Consider the following 22,080-nt stretch of genomic DNA (forward strand, 5'->3'; position numbering starts at 1 on the left):
TCAAATAATATATCTATCTAGGTTCAGTATCTCCTTGGTTTGGGTTTCCTCATATAATGTCGGACTATCTGTCGACTGCAGTGTTCTGCCAGTTTCTCACATGTGCACTTATTACCCACTATATCAGTTCGTTCTTAAGATTTGGGTAGGGTTTGAAGTTTTCAAGGGTGATGGTATCCATTCATGAACACATCTTAGATAGTTTGTTTCCCTTTTCGTTTCCTGCGACAAATTTTGCATTAGGATATTCGCAATTTGAGTAAGAATTTATTTCATTTTAGTATTGTAAAGCGTTCCGAGGCTTAAAACCATAAAAGTACGAGTTGGAGTTTTGTTATTAATCTTCAACCTTTTCATTCCCTCCGTAACCGCCATTATCTCAGCGTGGATAACAGTATTATGGTCAGGGAGACGAAAGTATTTAACAATGTTTCAGATTAGTTCATAGAAGCGCATTCCCGTCCAGTCATCAATTTTTTAACTATCTGTTTATACTCCTGTTACTTCATGCCATTTACCTTCACCTTCCAGTTAATATTAACGTATTTTCTTTGAATTCTGTACATCCTTCAGTAGTAATATTGCCTTCTGATAAAATGGTTATTATCCTTTGGTGATTGGTTATGTGGTCAGTTATCAGCCATTCTCCCATTACCATAATTCTAGTTGCAGCCAGGACTGCTTCATATTTCACCTGAACTTCTGTCGATAGTATTAATTAAATATGTTTAATAGCTATAGCATATGCAGCACAGTCTCTGTACTTTTTGTTAGTGTTGTATCTATTGTATACTCGTATTTTGCCGGTATGTCATCTTTGGGCTTATGCTCCACTTCGAGCCTATCGCTATGCTATCAATGTGGTCCTTGAATTTATTTGTTATTTGTATTGTCTTAATTTAAAAGACAGAGCATTCATAGTCCACAATGCGCTCCAGGGTTTTCAATAAGAATGAGGTTAAGCTTATGGGTCTATATGGTTTTGGTATGTAGACAACCTCTTGCTTCACTCCAGGCTATTGGTGTTGAGGAATATTTTAAACAAGTGGTAAAAACTACCAGTGGTCTCTAATGAAAATCCTCCTAGTATATTTCCTGAGATTTATTAATTCCTCTGCCATCCGAGGTTTTTTGCTCGGGATCGTCTATTTCGGCGTGGGAAACACTCCTCAAAAGTGTTCATAATATTTATCGAGTCTGTGTTTAAGATCTAACATAAATTTTTGCCAGTCTATTTTGGCCTTATTCCTATACATAATGGGTAGTCTAGTGGTAAGGTCGCAGATTTCATCTGTTATCTTGCCTGAAAATCAATACTTGTATCGATTAGATGCCTAATGCTTTTATATACATTTGTATGTTGGTTTATTTCCATTGTTTAATGTTTATAAGTTTTCATGTAGAAATTCTAATTGAGCATTCCTTCTATTGTTGCAGTTAGAACTACCCCAAGAGAGGTGGTGCGAGTAAGCACAGTCTATTGAAATATTCCCACCTGTGCTCCTGGCAGATGAAACTTATAGCGTGTGTAGTAATGTCGGGCTGTCCGAATGCAGATGCAACGATATCAGCAAAATGTTGCGTCGGTATTATTGTGGTGGCGTCAGCTGGATAAGAACAACATGTATCCTACTTTTTTTAATTTCCCATCAGAGATAATGTTGCCCTTTTACTCCAATGAAGGTTGATCTGCAGTAGCAGTATAATTTTTCGGTTGTTAGATATTCTTCTTGTGACGGAGTAATCTGAGAACTCCTCTTTGCCTCGTTTTCGGGATTTTACTTCTCGACCGGGTATGGCGTGCATCCTATGGACGTCTTTACAACTGGAAGAAAATGGCCGTGCTGGCTAAAAAAAAGTCTTGCGCAATTGGAATCGAAGACAGCGTAAAAGAGTTTGTACACCTTCACTGAACCGTCATTTTATTATTAGTTACTTTCATGTTGGCATATATGTATTTGAGTACATCCTAGCTTATTTTTATTTGGTCCGCGAGGAGTTTTATGAACTGAGTGTAATATGCAGGGTTTAACAACTCTAGATGTGATATGTGTCATGCTCAGAAGTGCCTTGGTCGCTCACATCTGGATGCTGATAGGTCCGGTATATAACATTCATAAAAAATATGTTTTGCAAAATGAGACCTTCTGTTTAGTTGTGTTATCTTCTAAGGAATTTTTTTTTTCTAAATCCCGACATTATATATTTCTTTGTTCCGATAAATTCAGAGATTTTTGGAATTGTCATTCCTATTATAAACTTATTTTAACTTCATATCTATTTTTTCTTCGTGTTTAGAGTCTTCTACTGGCGATGAATCTATTCCAGAAGAGGTAATATCTCCAGATAAAGAATATAATTATCCTCGAGATCATGTTGGAAACATGGTTGAACAAAATATACGACCACCAGTACGGGAATCTTCAAAAGGAATAGCTTCCAGTAAAAATAGTCAACATGAACGTAGACAAAAACAGGCCTTGCCACCATTGGTGAGTATACCCCTTTGTTGCTACGACTAAACTGCAGTATTTAAACCGATGAAAATAGCGTAGCCTATTTCTAGCAGTTTTACTAGAAGTAGTTATTTATTTATTTATATTATTTCATTTAAATCTTACACGCAGAGAAAAAATATAGTTGGTCATGGTTACTGTAACCATTTCAATATTGTTACAAGTTTTTTAACTATATTATAGTCACAGTAATCATTTACATGATTGTGGTAACCATAATATGGTTAATTTACGATTCACATGATTGTATCAACCATATATATGGTTACAGTAAACAAATATATGTTTGTGACAACCATTCATATGATGAAGGACTTATCATATTATGTTGCACTCGGCTTAAGGCTTATCATAATCTGAGAACAACATATTATGATAAAATTATTCATCATAAATATGGTTGCCACAAACATATATTTGTTTACTGTAACCATATATATGGTTGATACAATCATGTGAATCATAAATTAACCATATTATGGTTACCACAATCATGTAAATAGTTACTGTGACTATAATATTGTTAAAAATCTTGTAACACTATTTAAATGGTTATAGTAACCATGCCCAATTATATTTTTTCTCTGCGTGTAGATCATTAAGAAAAGGAGAAAAAATGGAAAAAGAAAAATAAAACGGGATTTTTTTAATATACATGTTATTACAATGTAGGTCACAAAAATAAGTAACATAAACGTAAATATCAACAGCTACAAAACTACAAAATGCATCTGGTGAACATATTTAAGGGACATAGTAAAAGAAACAGTCATATACATAATGAGAATATATTCAAAAGACGTTTTTTGTTTGTTTTTTGTATAAGCTTTACTTATAAAAAAGTTATAAGCTGATAAAAACAAGTAAGAAAGTATGTTCGGTCAAGAATGTTCGGTGGAGCGATTATCATAAAATTAGGTGACTGAATTCAGTCAATATAAAACTTATTTGGAGCGAAATTTGTGTAGATACCTATATAAATTAATCATTTACGACCGATAAAGTCCAATTCCAGTCATATGAACGGGTAAAATAAAAATAGAGAAAATGTTGGGAGTAATTTCATTCAAGCGAAAAAAAGTGTTCTACTAACAGGTCAAAACAGGTCAGCAAGTATATATGGGGTTAAAGAGGACACTTTCGCCTTTCTTCTGGTAGTAAAATTTGTTTAACCCCTTTTGACCCTAAGGAGTTCTAATCCACTAAAATTAATATTTGACTTAAATATAGTAACTGAGAAATAATTTAATAACACAGCAGGGGCCTATTTCACTAAGCTACAAGTTCACAATTACAAGTGTTTTTGCTTGTAAAATTGTGAATAATTGTGTTTCATCAAAATACAATTACAAGTTTGTAGCTACAAGTGAATTTAACAAGTGGTTTTGTTTCACTAAACTAAATTTGCACTTGTACACTTGTAGAATTGTAGAAAAAAAGCTTAGGGTCGACGGAGACCCTCAGAAAAATTTTACAAGTTACAAGTGAATGATAAATTGAAATAAAATTTGATTTTTAACTATTTTTTAATAAAAATTATGAAAAAAATTCAAGTATTTGTCTTAATTGGTGGCCACCACTGTATATATTGTGATATTAATTTTAAAATTCTTATTTATTATTACTCAAAATGCTAAAATATCCTATAAAAACGCAATATATATAACATATTTCAATAATATTTCTTATATAAAAAATAGTTTTTAACCCGAATTTTTTTTTCATCAAAAAACCAAAAATTTTTTTTAAAATTTTAAAAACAAAAAAATTTTAAAAATATTTTTTCCCAAAAAATTAAATAAAACAAGAAATTTTGTTTACCTAAAAATATTTAAAATTTGTACTTTGAAGTATAATTTGGTGAAGGGTATATAAGATTCGGCGCAGCCGAATATAGCTCTCTTACTTGTTTATACCCAATCAATCGGAAAATATGCGGGGACTGATAAAAATAAATACTTTTGCAATTTTGGGTACTAATTTAGAATTGTCTATATATGTTTAGATTTCCAAAGTGGCTATTCCCAAAAGCAAAAAAAAACAAGTAAAAAAGTATAGTCGTTGAAGCCCGACCATATGATACCCTACATTAATCGCCTTAAAATAAGGTGGACTTCTGTATATATGAAACCTATTTAAAAAAAACCTATTTTTATAAGCCCAGATTTTCGATTATTTCGATAAATGGTCCACTCATATATCATATTTAGCAAAAAAAAAGAAATCGACTTAAAAAAAACACGAGTTAGGGCCTTTCTATATTAATGTAACCACATCCTAATTAGTATTAAAATTTTTGGATTTTGTGTTTATTTTAACTAATTTTTATTAAAAAATAGTTAAAAATCAAATTTTATTTCAATTTATCATTCACTTGTAACTTGTAAAATTTTTCTGAGGGTCTCCGTCGACCCTAAGCTTTTTTTCTACAATTCTACAAGTGTACAAGTGCAAATTTAGTTTAGTGAAACAAAACCACTTGTAGAAGTATGACTTGTAGACTTGTGACTTGTAAAATTCACTTGTAGCTACAAACTTGTAATTGTATTTTGATGAAACACAATTATTCACAAGTTCACAATTTCACAGGCAATCACACTTGTAATTGTGAACTTGTAGCTTAGTGAAATAGGCCCCAGGTATAAACGGTACAGTGACACATCATACCAGATCTTAAAGACTATTATCCTACTAACATAACAAAAAAAGTCAACCATTTATCGATAATAGTTGCGAGTAATTATAATTTACTTCTGTACCGCAATTCTGTAACTTTTTAACGACAAAATTTTTAAATATTCGAAATAAGTTGTTTTTTGAAAGTACGGTTGGTCAACTTTTTTGTGTTTGTTAGATACGGACTGATTAACATGCTTTAATTATCTTTTTAAGATAAATTTGGACATATATTTGGTCAATTCACAAGGTCTCTTATCAGTCATATTGTCATAATGTCCTAACATATCTCGTCTCGGCGGCTCGGCTTAACCGACTCTTAGGCATTCGGCGCAGGCTGGTTACGATAACACAATAAACATAGCATACATAGTAGTATTATTTTAGGACTTTTTTTAGCTTGAAAAGCAATACAAACTACTGTGAAATATTAGGACAATATAACATGATAAGATACGTTGTAAATTGACCAATTATATTAATTTTAGAAAATAATATTCGAATTTTAAGAGCAACTTTTATTTGGGACATAATATCCATAATTAACACATTTCCTATATTCAATTTCCATTTTTGGCGATGTGATACGATTATAAACTTATATAAAAGTTATAAAATCGTTTTTAAGACAGTATTCTAAGAAGGAAATTCATCTGAATTTGTCGACTGTCCTTATAACAACACATATCAAAATTCTGAATTAATGATAACTTGTGGTGGCATAGACATATGTATTACACTGGGTTACTTTTATTTTTAGAAAAAAACTCTTGTTCTTTTGTTTTCAGTAGGTTTCGCGAACATATTTGGGTGAGCTGATGCTTGATTTTTATATATAAATGCGATTATTTATATATTATGCGATTAAAATTTACAGAAACACATTTTTTATAAAATAATATAAAATATTTGTCTTTAACAGCATGCAACTACCACAATTGCAAATATGTTTATCTAATTTGTTGGCTACCTTAGTGTCAGTATGTTTACTATTGAATGGCATTAAAATTTTTGAAATAGGTGTTAACAAAAAATTGGCTTTTGGCTCATATACACAGTGCAACAATCAACTACAAAAATGAACCTAAGATCTCAATAAACAATTTTCTAGAACATGTGAACACCGTTTAAGTAGCGCCTAGGTAGTCGCAAAGTGTAAAATTTACTGAAAATTTTTATACCCTTCACCTTCGTGAGAAGGGTATATATAAGTTTGTCATTCCGTTTGTAATTTCTACATTTTTCATTTCCGACCCTATAAAGTATATCTTTCTGGATCCTTATAGATAGCGGAGTCGATTAAGCCATGTCTGTCTGTCTGTCTGTCTGTCTGTCTGTCTGTCTGTCTGTCTGTCTGTCTGTCTGTCTGTCTGTCTGTCTGTCTGTCTGTCTGTCTGTCTGTCTGTCTGTCTGTCTGTCTGTCTGTCTGTCTGTCTGTCTGTCTGTCTGTCTGTCTGTCTGTCTGTCTGTCTGTCTGTCTGTCTGTCTGTCTGTCTGTCTGTCTGTCTGTCTGTCTGTCTGTCTGTCTGTCTGTCTGTCTGTCTGTCTGTCTGTCCGTCTGTCTGTTGAAATCAATTTTCTGAAGGCAAATTTTAATAAATTTTATCTCCGGGATCCAAATCTTCAACAATTCTGTCAGACATACTTTCGAGAATTTTGCTATTTAAAATCAGCAAAATCCGTCCATAAATAACGGAAATATGAGTAAAAATCCGAGACAACCCCTGTAAATTTCATCAAAAAACACAATGTATTACATGCTTTGACAAAAAAGCAACAAAACGTATGTTTTTGGATGTGCATGCTTTGCGTATTTTGTTTTTTTTTTTGTGTTTTGTTTCTTTTGGCGTTGTTGTTGTTTTTTATACAACTAAACGTTTGTTTGGTTGTGTATTGGTTTTTTTGACAAAAAAGCAAGAAAACGTATGCTTGGATGTGCATGCTTGGCGTATTTTGTTTTTTTTTTTGTGTTTTGTTTCTTTTGGCGTTGTTGTTGTTTTTTATACAATTAAACGTATGTTTGGATGTGTGTTGGTTTCATTGCCTTGCGTATTTTGTTTTTTCTTTTGGTGTTTTGTTTCGTTTGGCGTTGTTGTTGTTTTTTGTGTTCTTGATAAATTTAGGATGCTGTACGCTGAAAGTGGGCAATGTACATACATACAGTCAGCGTCAAAAGAAAGTGTACAACTTGTTTTTACATTTAAAACGTTTTATTTACATATTAAAAAACAATTTTTTCTCCAGTTCTAGTATATTTAACAAAACACTTAATTGTTCTCTTGCAATATATAAACAAAAAACTAAACTATTTCAACTGCAACAAAAACAGTAACAACAAAACCAAAAATACTCCATTTTTAACGCGTCAGAAAAAAGTGTACACATTTAGAATTGCAATAAGATTTTTCTAGCTACATAAAAAAATATATTGTTATTCTTTATTTTTGCCTAGATTATAATTTTTTGTGGATCTTGCTGCTAGTCTCATGAGATTTTAAGATAGTAGCTTTTCTTGTTTGAAATCTCCTCTATAATAGGAAGAAGCCATAATACTGTAAAAAAAATTATAGACAAACAAAAAAATTTAGAATTTTAGAAGATCAGCAACGTGCCGGAACACCAAAACGCCTTAACAACCTTGAAATACGATCGATTGTGAGAGCAGTGAAGAAAGTATTCACAGTAAGTGCAGTAAAATTATGCGAAGAATTAACAGATTCGTCTGGATTGAGAGTTAGTAACAGTACGGTTCGCCGAGCGCTACACCCAAATGCTCTATATGGTGGAGTTCCGAGAGAATAACCCCACATTTCCACACGAAATAAAGAGCGACTTCGAGAATTCGCAAACAGGTATAAAAACCAAGAAAATTGTTTTGGAATAATGTGCTGTTTACGGACGAAAGCAAGTTTGAGATTTTCGGGAGTAAAAAAAAGAGTAAAATTTGGAGAAGCAAAAATCAAGAGTTCGACCAAAAAATGTACTATCCACCGTAAAGCATGGTGGTGGTTAGGTGATGGTGTGGGGGTGTATGGCGGCAAGTGGCATGGGAAAACTCATATTTATTGATAGTTTGATGAGCAAAACCGATTACCTAAACATTCTTATAGAAAATATGGAACCCATCATTAGAAAATTAAATCTAGACCGAACCTGGATCTTCCAACAGGACAACTATCCGAAGCATACTTCTTAACTTGTTAAAGAATGGTTGTTGTATCATACACCGAAACAACTGGAACAACCCCCACAGTCACCGAACATTAATTCCATTGAACATCTGTGGTAGCATTTGGACAGACAGATCAGAAAATAAAATATTACCAGCTCTCTACACGAAATCCTGCAGGAGAGTGGTTCAACATCCCAACATCGGTGACATCAAAATTGGTAGAAACAATGCCAAGGAGGCTTGAAACTGTTTTAAAACCCAAAAGATGTCAAATAAAATACTAAACACGTTTTTTCTTCTAATTTCCCTAACCTGTACACTTTCTTTTGACGAGTTAAAAATGGAGTATTTTTGGTTTTGTTGTTACTGTTTTTGTTGCAGTTGAACTAGTTTAGTTTTTTGTTTATATATTGCAAGAGAACCATTAAATGTTTTGTTAAATATACTAGAACTGGAGAACAAATAGTTTTTTAATATGTAAATAAAATATTTTAAATGTACAAACAAGTTGTACACTTTCTTTAGACGCTACTAATATATACTAATTATAAAAAATAATAATGCATCCACAACAAAGGTGAAGGGTATATAAGATTCGGCATAGCCGAATATAGCACTCTTACTTGTTTTAATTTCATTTGATTTTTCTTTACTTCAATATTCTGATACTATGATATCTATTACAGAAATAATAAAAAAAATATTCTTATTATGTTTATAATGTTGATGGCCCTGGACTTGCAAATCGCACTCTCTTAAGTTGCCCTCTTAAGCCCTGTTGGGGCTTATAATCGGTATCAAATGGACCTTCATAAGTAACATCACTTGCTCTAGTCATTCCTGTAAATTCTGTCCTACGATCTGGAGTTGGGGTCTTGGTGATACAGAATTTTGACCGATTTAGACGATGCATGCATAGCAACTGGTTGCTATGTCGGAAAATTTAAGTGGGGGTCACCAAAGATACAATTGTTGTAAATAGAGCGCTTTATTGGCAAAATAACACGCCATATTAGGTCTCACATTTTTAAAACTATCTCCAAAAATCCAAGTATGATCCGAATGAGCTGAAATTTTAAATAAGTACTTAAGGAGATCTACAAAAAACATGCATACATATGTAAATTATCACTTTTAGTTCAAGAGATATTTAGGTTTATTTATTATACCCTTCACCTTCGTGAGAAGGGTATATATAAGTTTGTCATTCCGTTTGTAATTTCTACATTTTTCATTTCCGACCCTATAAAGTATATATATTCTGGATCCTTATAGATAGCGGAGTCGATTAAGCCATGTCCGTCTGTCTGTTGAAATCAATTTTCTGAGGACCCCAGATATCTTCGGGATCCAAATCTTCAATAATTCTGTCAGACATGCTTTCGAGAATTTTGCTATTTAAAATCAGCAAAATCGGTCCACAAATGGCTGAGATATGAGGAAAAAACCAAGACAACCTAGATTTTTGACCTATATCTGGATTACTAAGACATTAATATAGACAATATGGATATCTAATGATAGATATTTCAAAGACATTTGCAACGACGTATATAAGACCATGGTAAGTTGGACCTACAATGGGTCAAAATCGAAAAAAAAATTTCACCCGAATTTTTCACAAAAAAAAAATTGAAAAAACCAAAAAATTAAAAATTTAAAAAAAAAAAATTGAAAATTTAACAAAAAAAAAAAATTTTAAATAACAATCGAAAAATTTTTTTTTTAAAAAAATTAAAAAAACAACTGCAAAAAAAATAAATTTTGTTTACCTTAAAATATTTAAAATTTTTAAGTATAATTTGGTGAAGGGTATATAAGATTCGGCACAGCCGAATATAGCACTCTTACTTGTTTTTTTTTAAATTCTGCTCGATATATTTTTGTTTTTTTTAGATATGGCGGACATTCATAATGAAAATAAAATTTTCTGATGTGTTTTTGATAAATTTATAAGCCTTCTGATTTTTTACTCTATTACCGTAATAAAACAGCGCAATAAAAATTATTCTGGGGCTACTACTAGGCACTACTTTTATTTCAACATTTTGAAAAACAGTTCAACCCAGTTCTTCATAGAAACATAAAGATTCAATTAATTTTTTATTTATTTAAAAAAAACGTTTTTGTATGAGAAAAAGCTTGTCTCACAATCATTTTTATAGCGATGTTTACGTAACATTTCTCATTTTTATATATGTATTAAAACAAGTAACAGGGCTATATTCAGCTGTGCCGAATCTTATATACCCTTCACCAAAGTATACCTTAATTGTATGTTGAAAAAAAATAACAACAAAAATAAAAAAAAAATAAACCAAAAGCACGCAAATACATACAAATTATGCACGCGTGTGTTTGATTTGTAATTCTCATTTCATTCCACTTTGTAGATTCTACATTGTAGAATGTTGTTGTTGGGTGTTTGTACTGTTTACGTATGATAGAGTTGCTCATATGAGAACTCATTATAAACAACTCTCTCTATTTTGTTTTGGTGAATATACTCAATGTGTATTACACACATCTATATACATTAGAGTGACAGCCGATTTTTTTTTCTTAGATTTCAAAGAGTGCCGGGTGGAATATAGTGACACTAGACCTAAATGTTAAGTGCTGAAAATTTGAGCCAAATCGGGCAACGATTTCTGGACGCGCATCGAGGTCAAAGTTCAGATATATGCAAAATTATACTATTTATATGGAATAAATAGGTGAAACTCGTTAAATTTCTGCATGGTTTTCTAGAAATGTATAGATTTATTTATATTAATGAATATTACATTAAAAAAAATTTTTTGGAAGTTAACCCTGCATCTCCTTTGGGTCAAAATGACCCAAAAACTGTATTATCGCCAAAATTCGGGAAAAATGCAAATTTTTCAGATATTTTAAAAATTTTGCTACTAAATAAATACTTTTGCAATTGAATGCAAAATAATCGAAATGTGTACGTAATTATCGTTGTAATGAGATATAAATGACAAAATTTGGTTAAAAAATTTTGAAGTTATTACAAATTCGCCAGACCATTAACGTGTTTCAGGCCACTTGAACATAAAATTTAGAAAAAAAATTAACATATTTCGAGAAAATTTAAAATAAAAGCTAATTTTTATTTAAAATATATCCGAATTTACTTGTGTACGAGTTTTTGTCTTCGTAGGATATCGTTAACCTATTCGCTGGTATGGCCAAAAAAAAATATTTTTTTTAACGGCCGTTTCGAATCTCCATTTTCAAATTTTTAAAAATTTTGTTAAAGAAATTTCAGAATTTTTTGATCATCACATTGGGATTTATTGAGATCAAAATAGGGAATAAAAATATGAAAAAATTATGTCAATACCTCTTCCAGTTTTTCCGTACCTGCGATTTAAATTTTGCGATTTTCAAGAAAAACAAACTTTTTGTCCGTATTTAGGCGAATGAGCCCAATTTCCTTAATGTTATAAACTTTAACTAAAACCTATTCATAATATTATAGTCCTTGTAATTTTAAATATGGTCTGAAAGTTTTACTAAAATCGGAAAACGATAACCTTAAATCGTGAAGGTCAAAGGTCAAATTTTTCAATATTTGGAATTTCTAAAGAAAAGATAGCGAAATGTTATATATTTTTGGGCCGATTCTAATGAAACTTGAGCAAAATATACATTGGGGTCTAACATTTACAACAACAGTGCAAAAATGGATTTAGTCCTTTAAGAGCACTTGGGGTCAAAATGGCTGTGTTTTTCGTGATTTTAAATGTTGAGGGTAATTTGGACCCCAAGTGCTGCTAAGAGTTAAATTCCATTTTTGTGCCGTTATTTTAAATTCTGGACTTTAAGTTATACTTTCCTCAAGTCTCATTAAAATCGGCCCAAAAATATATAACATTTCGCCATCTTTTCTTTAGAAATTCAAAATATTGAAAAATTTGACCTTTGACCTTCACGATTTAAGGTTATCGTTTTCCGATTTTAGTAAAACTTTCAGACCATATTTAAAATTACAGGGACTATAATATTATGAATAGGTTTTAATTATAATTTATAACATTAAGGAAATTGGGCTCATTCGCCTAAATATGGACAAAAAAATAGTTTTTCTTGAAAATCGCAAAATTTAAATCGCAGGTACGGAAAAACTGGAAGAGGTATTGACATAATTTTTTCATATTTTTATTCCCTATTTTGATCTCAATAAATCCCTATGTGATGATCAAAAAATTCTGAAATTTGTTTAACAAAATTTTTAAAAATTTGAAAATGGAGATTTGAAACAGCCGTTAAAAAAAATATTTTTTTTTGGCCATACCTGCGAATAGGTTAACGGTATCCTACGAAGACAAAAACTCATACACAAGTAAATACGGACATATTTTAAATAAAAATTAGCTTTTATTTTAATTTTTCTCGAAATATGTTAATTTTTTTCCTAAATTTTTTGTTCAAGTGGCCTGAAACACGTTAATGGTCTGGCGAATTTGTAATAACTTTAAAATTTTTTAACCAAATTTTGTCATTTATATCTCATTACAACGATAATTACGTACACATTTCGATTATTTTGCATTCAATTGCAAAAGTATTTATTTAGTAGCAAAATTTTTAAAATATCTGAAAAATTTGCATTTTTCCTCAATTTTGGCAATAATACAGTTTTTGGGTCATTTTGACCCAAAGGAGATGCAGGGTTAACTTCCAAAAAAAATTTTTTAATGTAATATTCATTAATATAAATAAATCTATACATTTCTAGAAAGCAATGCAGAAATTTAACGAGTTTCACCTATTTATTCCATATAAATAGTATAATTTTGCATATATCTGAACTTTGACCTCGATGCGCGTCCAGAAATCGTTGACCGATTTGGCTCAAATTTTCAGCACTTAACTTTTAGGCATAGTGTCACAATATTCCACCCGGCACTCTTCAAAATTTTAACAAAAAATTTTTTCCATACAACTGATTGTCACTCTAATATACATATATACACACAACTAAACTTTTGTTTTCTTTTTATTATGCTATTATATATGTACATGATTTCATGAAACACTAACAAAATACATGGGTTTTTGGGTTTTTTGCTTATATCTCGGCCATTTATTGTTGGACCAATTTTCTCGATTTTAAATAGCAACCGAGCTGGAAGAATTCCGGTGATTTTGATGTATCAATCATGTTTGTAAGTTATTTAGGGGATTTGGAAAGTTGATTTCAACACACAGACGGACAGACGGATATGGCTATATCGACTCCGCTATCTATAACGATCCTGAATATATATACTTTATGGGGTCGCAAATGAAAAATGTAGAAATTACAAACGGAATGACAAACTTATATATACCCTTGCCACTCATGGTGAAGGGTATAAAAAGTAAATATCAAACGCATAGAATTTTGTCAAAACTGCATCAGAAAATTGCATTAGTATTATCAATACACTTTGATTTTAAAATATTCCTATGTATTTATATAATTTAAAAATGACATAATAACTTTTCATATGGTTCCAAAATCCAAATTGGACCACAGCTTTACAAATTAACACAAATTTACAAACTTTGTTGAATTTATAAAAATTTAAATGTCAAAATGGCTCCATAGGGTTTATGGGTGCCAAATCTGAACAAAGTGTGAAGGCTCACGTTCCAAAAATTTAATTTTTTATAATTTAATTATATTTTTATTCATTGTAGCCCACATCGGATGTAACATGTATGGAAACTTCAATGTCCGGATTTCGGAAAGATAATTGTGACTACTTGGACAACATGGACCCTCCAAAGTCTTGTAAGTACACATTTAAATTAAGTAAATACAAATTAATTAGTATACGAGTACATACACTCATTAAAAAAAAATTGAGTAATCCGTTCTTAAATCAATCCGGAGCTGTGTCAATAGTACGGTAAGTACGGATTTTCTTATACCGAGTACAAAAAACTTGATTCAAGTACGGATTCATCAAGCCCAAAAATCTTAATTTTAGCTCTCTTGTTTCAAGAATTCTAAACTTGATTTAAGCACGATTTCGTACTTGAATTAATCCAAAAATCGGATTTATTTAAAAATGTACATCACCCTTGTTCAATAGATTATACCAAGATAATTATTTTTTTTAGTATATTTAAAATTAGCGAACACAAACATTTTATCTTTAGTTAATTTTAATTACAAAGATAACAAGAATTAATTAGAAAGTTAAAGTAATGGATATTAAGTATTATTTTTCCAAAAATATTTTGAAAAATAATACTTAACATATGATCTTTTATTGGGTCATAAAGTGACTTTAAATAATCAGTGATATTTCTTTCCAAAAATCTTTAACGACTGGAAAAAGAGACTGTTTATAGTTAAATGGCTTTCCTCCCCTCATATACTATCTGGGAAAGTCAGCCACAACCATCTTCAATTAGGTTTAGATGAAGAGGATGTATACTCCTTATATTGTTGCAGAATTAATGTAAATGTTCCAAAAATGTCATTTATTTGTGGAAAAGCCGAATTTAACAGAGTCGTCTTGTTACGGCCCTCCTGCTGTCTAACGAATTTTAAGATTGCTATCGGCACGTAGGGGATAAGGTCTAGCTCGTCGGCAACCGGGGTGAGTCTTTGCAATCCTTCATTCACAACCGTAAACAAAAAAATACGTGCCTACAAAACATTGAACCCTATAACCAAAAGCACCTAACTATTTACACTACATCACCCATACTGAAACTAAAAATGATAAATAAACTGATGTCCAAGGGCCAGATGTTGCACGCCCTGTTTTCTTGTGTCACCCTCCCTACCTATGATTCTCTAATCCCGGGATCGGCAACTCCTATGCACAGTGCATTGTGGGCGTTACTAAATTTACACAGACTACTCACACGCATAGAAAACACAATTCAGTCTCTTATGAATTGTTATTGAAGAAGGTTGTGTTGTCGCTCTTTTCTTGGTTTAGCACATGAATGTTTATGAATCATGAACAGCGTTGCCGTTTTGGTTATTTATTATCATGATGTGTAGATGTGTATTTATTTTTCATTTTGGTTACTTTTTTCAAACATTTTGTTATAGTCGGATTTTTCAATATTAAAATATACGATCCTAACGACCAAAAAAATTTAAAATATATAAAAATTTTTGAGAACGAATAATTATTTTAAAAGATATTTACGTTTTAGGGATGTACACAGAAAAAAGTTTCAACATAAATATTATGATTTGATTTCATTGATTTCAATTCATAACATTTATAAATAATTTCTTAAATATTAAGATTTTGTTCATATTTTATGTTTTCAAATTAAATCTAGAAGGCTTGAAAAATATAATTTCAATTTCATTTATATTTTTATGTTGTTGAAAAATGTTTGAAATTTTTCTTGGAAAATTTTTTATTTATTTTTATGATTTTCAGCTACAAAATGAGCCAATATGCGCGAAAATGATTAAATTTTTTTAAGGGGATGATATGCTTTATGTTTATTTATATTTTATTATGTTTAATGATATTTTTAATTTTCAGATATTGTTGATTCATCTTAAAATATTGGCTAGTATATGGCTATTATGCAAATAGTTTTGAATTAATTCATTAGATAATGCAATTATAATTCAATTTATTATAAAATATTATTAAATTTATGCAAAAAAAGCAAAAATTTCCGTCATGTACAAATTAATAATATTTATGAACATGTTCTTATTCTGAATGAAAAAAGTTTGGGAAAAAAAAATCAAGTTCGATTAATAATATTTATTACAAAATTCATTCCAATTATTTTTTTTTTTTCATCATTTATTTATTGTATCTTCATTATTTAATGAACTAACAATAAGTGGTTCAAATCTTATATCTAATATTATTATTTAATTAGTCCAGCCAGTGCCGGACGAAAAAATTTTGTGTTCATGGTTGTTTTGGTTAAATTGACATTCTTCCTTCTAGATTAGGTCTGCTGTGGTCCCTCCTTCTTAACCTTCGCTTTACCAAAGGTTTTTTATGTACATGGTTTACCAATACCCACCCGGGTGACACTACACTTCTATAAATATATGCGACGAACGAAATTTTAAAAAATTGAAAAAACCTTATAAAAAGTTTAAAATCTTTCTATTAAATTCTATAGAACTCTAAAATTTGATCAGTGAGTATAAATTTCATTTAAATCGAAACAAAATTAAAAAAAATATTAAACCAATAAAAACGATGTGGTCACCCGGGTGGGTATTGGTAAAGCGAAGGTTAATCGAGTGTGGCCACGGTTATCTAATATGTTGCGGGCCAGCGGGTTTGGGTGAACTTCAAGTTTTTTTAAATATTTTTGTACGTTTTTCGAGATTTCAGTTTTTACAATGGGCACGTTTAGATCTTTGTGTATATTCGCGTTTTTGATATACCAGGGGGCAACTGTGATCATTCTTAGAAACTCGTTTTGGCGTCTTTGGATCTTTTCTACATTTGACGCTGAGGCCGTGCCCCATAACTGTATGCCATAACACCATATCGGTTTTATGATCTTGTTATAAAGTAGAAGTTTACAATTTAAACTAAGCGTGGAGTTTCTGCCAATAAGCCAATTAATTTGAATTCATTTCAATTTCATTTGAGTCAACTTTGCATCTATATGACTTTTCCATGTAAGGCGACGATCGAGATGTATTCCGAGGTATTTCACTTCCGATTGTTGAATTATTGTTTGGTTATTGATATGAATAGGGGGGCATGATTCTCTACGCAATGTAAATGTAATGTGTGTAGATTTTTGCTCGTTGACTTTAATTTTCCATTGTTTTAACCATTTTTGTAATTCAAATATGTGGTTTTGTAAGTAACGAGACGCTTCTCGAGGGTTTTCATGAATGCTTAGAATAGCAGTATCATCAGCAAATGTTGATGTATGAGTGCGATTGTTAGTTGGCATATCAGACGAATACATCAAATATAAGAAAGGTCCCAGGATACTGCCTTGGGGGACTCCAGCTTTAATGGGTTGTGCAGTACTTAAAAAGTTTCCCTCTTTAACCTTAAATGTTCGACCAGTTAAATAGCTTTCCAACAGCTTATGTGTGTTTGCCGGTAAATTTTGACTCAATTTGTATATTAATCCAGCATGCCATACCTTATCAAACGCTTGAGAGATGTCGATGAAGAGTGCAGAACAGTATTTCTTTTCTTCAAACGCTTTTCTCACCATATTTACAAGTCTATGGGTTTGTTCGATAGTACTGTGTTTTCTTCTAAATCCAAATTGATGATTCGGAATACAATTGTTTTCAGTTAACATCGGGTACAACTTGTTCATAAGTATCTTCTGAAATAGCTTTGATATATTAGACAATAGGCTGATGGGTCTGTATGATTCTACTTTTGTGTGATCTTTTCCCGGCTTGGGTATCATGGTAACCAGTGAAACCTTCCATTCTGGAGGATAATATTCAAGTCGTAATATAGCATTAAAAATAAAAAGAATTATTTTTATTGCTATCCGGGGTAGCTCCATAAGCATCTTGTTGCTGATCTTGTCCATACCAGGCGCTTTCTTGGGATTTAAATCAGCAATAGCATTTTCGATCTCTCGAATCTCAAAACGTAGGGGTACGGCTGCTCCAAAATAGGGTGCAACAGGTGGCAACTCAATTGCTTCGTTTGATGTGTTCGGTGTAAATACTTTTTTTAAATGATTAACAAACAGATTCCCTTTTTCAGTATCATTTCTTGCCCAACCACCACTTGAATTTCGCAAGGGGGACTTACATATAACGGGTCTTTTAAGATTTTTTGTTGCTCGCCATAATGAGTAATCCGATTCCATTTTCCATTCACAGTTCAGTTCGGACGTGTTTATTTTTACTCCGAGTTAACTCGTTATTTTAATGTATCTATCGGAAAATAAATATAAATATCACCTGTTTATTATTTACGCGAAAGGACGCTTTTTTTAATAATATTATTAAATAAAAAAATCAAAACAACAACTAAAAGACAAATAAGTAAAAAAAAAATTCTTTACATTTTTTTTTTTCTTTTTTTGAACCTTTTTTGTGCATTGACTATTAAATAAAGATCAAGAGTGTTAACGAAAGTAATTACAAATACTCTTAAATGAGTCTCTTCAACGAAAACAGTGAGCGAAGGTTAAGTGTAAACGGCAGAAATGCATACGTTACAGTTAATGTAGACGAAAAAAATATAAACAAAACAAACAGAAGAATAGATGACAACTTGTTTTTAACCGCCAAACCTGTTAACCGCGCTCGTTCTTGTTCCCCCGCATTGACAACAACTAATGATTGTCAAACAAAAGAAAATTCAACTCAATCAGAAAATAAAAATATTTTATCTATGCCTGAAAGTATGCTAGCTATATCAGCTTCAGATACGAAATCCACCACACTAACTACAAATAAAATTAACCCATTAAGCGGCGCTGTACCCAAGATTAGTCAACAATTAAATAATGAAAATAAATCCCAAATACAGGTTGGAATGGACCGGTATATTACAGTATTAAAACGGGCACGAAGTCCCAAGTCCTCGAAAGCGGCACCCTTGGCCAAATTATATAAGGATAGTGATCCGATTGCGGGGTTATGTCCAGGCTTTCTAAATATTTATTCAATGATTCCATTTTTCGAAATTCCAAGAGCTTTTTAATTCTTTTTATACAATCTTTAAGCTTCGATTTTAGTTGGGGGATCTGTGCAATTGCCACTCTCTTCGAAATCTTCTTTTTTCATTTAAGAGCCGTTCGACATCTGCAGAATTAATTCTATTATATCTGAGTTGTCGGGGGGTTTGGGTAGCATGTTGAGCAGCCATTCTGAGATTTTTATCGAAATTGATAAGAGAGTGATCTATGTTTTCTGGTGTTCTTAGCGGTATGTTTTCCGAGCAATGTGTACTGAGGTATTTTTTATATTTGAGCCAATTTATTCTTGTGCCTTCCATCGCTAAATTACCAGTCGGGGATACAATTTCTAGGGGGCTCAATAAAGTAATAATAGTGGGTGAGTGATCTGAAGATAGTTCCAGGTCAGTAGGCCAGTAAGTAGGTTGGCCGCTCGAAAGCACATGCAAACCCATTTTAGAAATTGAGTCGAACAAAACACGACCTTTAGGGGTAATCAGTCGTGATCCCCAGAATGTGTGCTTAGCATTATAATCGCCAGCAGCCAGGAAACGGGGGCCTAGTGATTTAAAAAATCTATTATATTGACTTTCTGTAATTGAGAATCTTGGGGGTGAGTATATCGATGAAATCACTAAGTTTCGATGAAAATCTTCAAGACAGATTGTAGTAGCTTGAAGATAATCTTCGCAAAAATCACACATTAAGTAGTGTTTTATTCGAGCTTTTATTAAAATTGCCGAGCCTCCGCATGCTCTACCTCTGGGATCTTTGGTGTCATATATTACATATCCATTTATTCGAAAGGAACTTCTGGACGTCAAATGAGTTTCAGAAACCAGCATTACATCAATTTGTTGGTTTCTTAAAAAATATTCGAGTTCGTTTTTGTGTTGGCGTATGCCGTTTGCATTCCAAAAACATATTCTTAAGCAGTTCATGGTCTATTAAGCACTGCCTGCAATAACATTGATTGCATCTTAAGCATTTCTTGCATCATGTTACTCATTGAGTTTGTAAAGTTATTTACCGATTGCACAAGAGTTTCTATTGTAGATTCTAGGGTAAAATTGAAAATTGGCGTTTGCTCTCTTACCTCTGGGTTCATATTTTCGTTTCGGAGTTGACGGACTTGCGGCTGAGTTTGGTTGTTTCTAAGTACATTTGCATAAGTTACTTTGTTGTCATATGTCTGTTGCAACGGGGGGTAGTTCAAATTGATGTTATTTAATGGCTGAGCGGGGAAAATCTTTGATTTCTGGCTTTGTGATTTTTTAACAATTGAGTAGACAGGACAACCCCTGTAGTTTGCTGTGTGGTTACCTCCGCAATTATTTTAGGATCATCTTTAGATTTGTTACATTGGGATGTGTTATGCAACTCCCCGCAAATGACACATACTGGTGGCAATTTGCAATATGCCTTGGTGTGTCCATATTCTTGGCAATTCATACATTGAACGGGGCCAATTCCAATTATGAATTTCTTTTTTCTGTGTAAATGAGTTCTCAATATTGGTTTAATTTACACAGCGGAACAGACATTTTAGTGCCGAAAATTTCAACAGCGTTTTGTACGCGTTGATGAACCCTCAGTACTATGTTAAACTTGTTTTTTTCCAGTCAACTCTCGTTTTCGAAATATCGCGGTTTTTTTAAATTTTGAGTAATGCAGCTGAGATGTGAATTTTTTTAACATGCAACTGGTCTACTTATATCTATGTTTCTTTTGAGTATAATAATGCTAGTGGATATTTGTCTGATCCGTCCAGAATGTTGAAATTTGACTCTTTTAGCTTTATCCTCATTAAAATGTATTCCGAAAATTCTAAAAAAAAAAAAAAACTTTTGTCATGAGGAAAAATTTTGCAGAATATTTTGTGATTAAGAACTAATTTTCATAATATTCTAAGTGCATGTACCAAACGGTAGCAAAGTACTATGGTAAATTATAATTTTCCTATGGTGAGAACATTTTATAATTGTGCTGTGCGAAATCAAATATCTTTTGACTCTGATAAATTCTGATAACTGTCTAGAAAATTCAAAATACATACCAAGAATTTATACGATTTCCAGTCTGTTTAACGGCCATTTTCCCAATGTACGATTATAAGTTAACGTGAACTTTAACCGCAAGATATGCTAATCTGAATTTCACAATGTACGATTAATTCTTAACTGACACTATTTAACAACAAAGTTGCTTCGCCGGTTAGCATCTTAATTGTAAGAAATATAAAAAATTACATGGAAAAGCAACATTTATATTTTTGTAATATTTGTAATTTTTAAAAATGTAAAGAAATTTTGCAGGCGTGATCCAGATAATGCACTTCAGTAAAAAATACAAACCAAACAAATGTTCATTTTTAATTGTTGTTCAGTTTGTTTCTTCCTATAAATGCGCAATATGTATACTTGAAATTTTACAGTTAGTTACCTTAATATTTTTGAGTTTTTTATTTTATTATACAACTAATAAAACACAAATTTTTAGAAAATTTTTATGTTTCAATCTTTCATTACATTACTTTTCGTAAACAAATATTTCTACACATTGCTTTCGTTAAGTAATCAAATGATGGTGAAACGTAAATCGGTAGTTAGTTAATTTTACGTTAACAATGAAATAATCGTACATTGTGAAAATGGCCGTAAATATGTTTGCATTTTATTTAGGATTTACAAATTAAATAAACATAAAATAAAATAATTTGTCAAAAATTTGTGTAGCCCTATGAGCTAATGAAATGTTATTCACCTCTTGAAGTATAAAAACCTGCGTATTAAGAAAAAAATAAAATTTCATACTGTGTTCATGTTTTTTTTTAAAAAAAAGTTAGAAACATGACGTTTCCAATAATTTTTTTTTTTGGTTACTTTTTTAGCATTTTGGTTATTTTTTTAAACAAACTTGGTTACAAATATTTTGAGGTTGTGGCAACACTGATCATGAATAAAATAAACAAGATTGCGCCATCGACAATTCCGTTATTTTAGTGTACTCTTTTTTCGTGACGTCAGCAATGATTGTTTTCTTATGTTTTGAATGTAAAATACTTACTTTTTATATGAAATTTCAAAA

General features: G+C 31.4%; 1 protein-coding gene across 2 annotated transcripts in view; it reads left to right on the forward strand.

Moving 5' to 3' along the window:
- Positions 1 to 22,080, forward strand: part of DIP2 (disco-interacting protein 2) — a 282,433-nt gene that overhangs the window by 74,756 nt on the left and 185,597 nt on the right. For both annotated transcript variants that reach the window (XM_065505424.1, XM_065505422.1), the window contains exons 5-6: positions 2,299 to 2,492; positions 14,062 to 14,155. In XM_065505424.1, coding sequence (XP_065361496.1) covers positions 2,299 to 2,492; positions 14,062 to 14,155 — 288 coding nt within the window. The remainder of the gene's footprint in view (positions 1 to 2,298; positions 2,493 to 14,061; positions 14,156 to 22,080) is intronic.

This window comes from Calliphora vicina, chromosome 3 (genome assembly GCF_958450345.1).
Source record: "Calliphora vicina chromosome 3, idCalVici1.1, whole genome shotgun sequence".
NCBI classification, from domain to species: Eukaryota; Metazoa; Arthropoda; class Insecta; order Diptera; family Calliphoridae; genus Calliphora; species Calliphora vicina.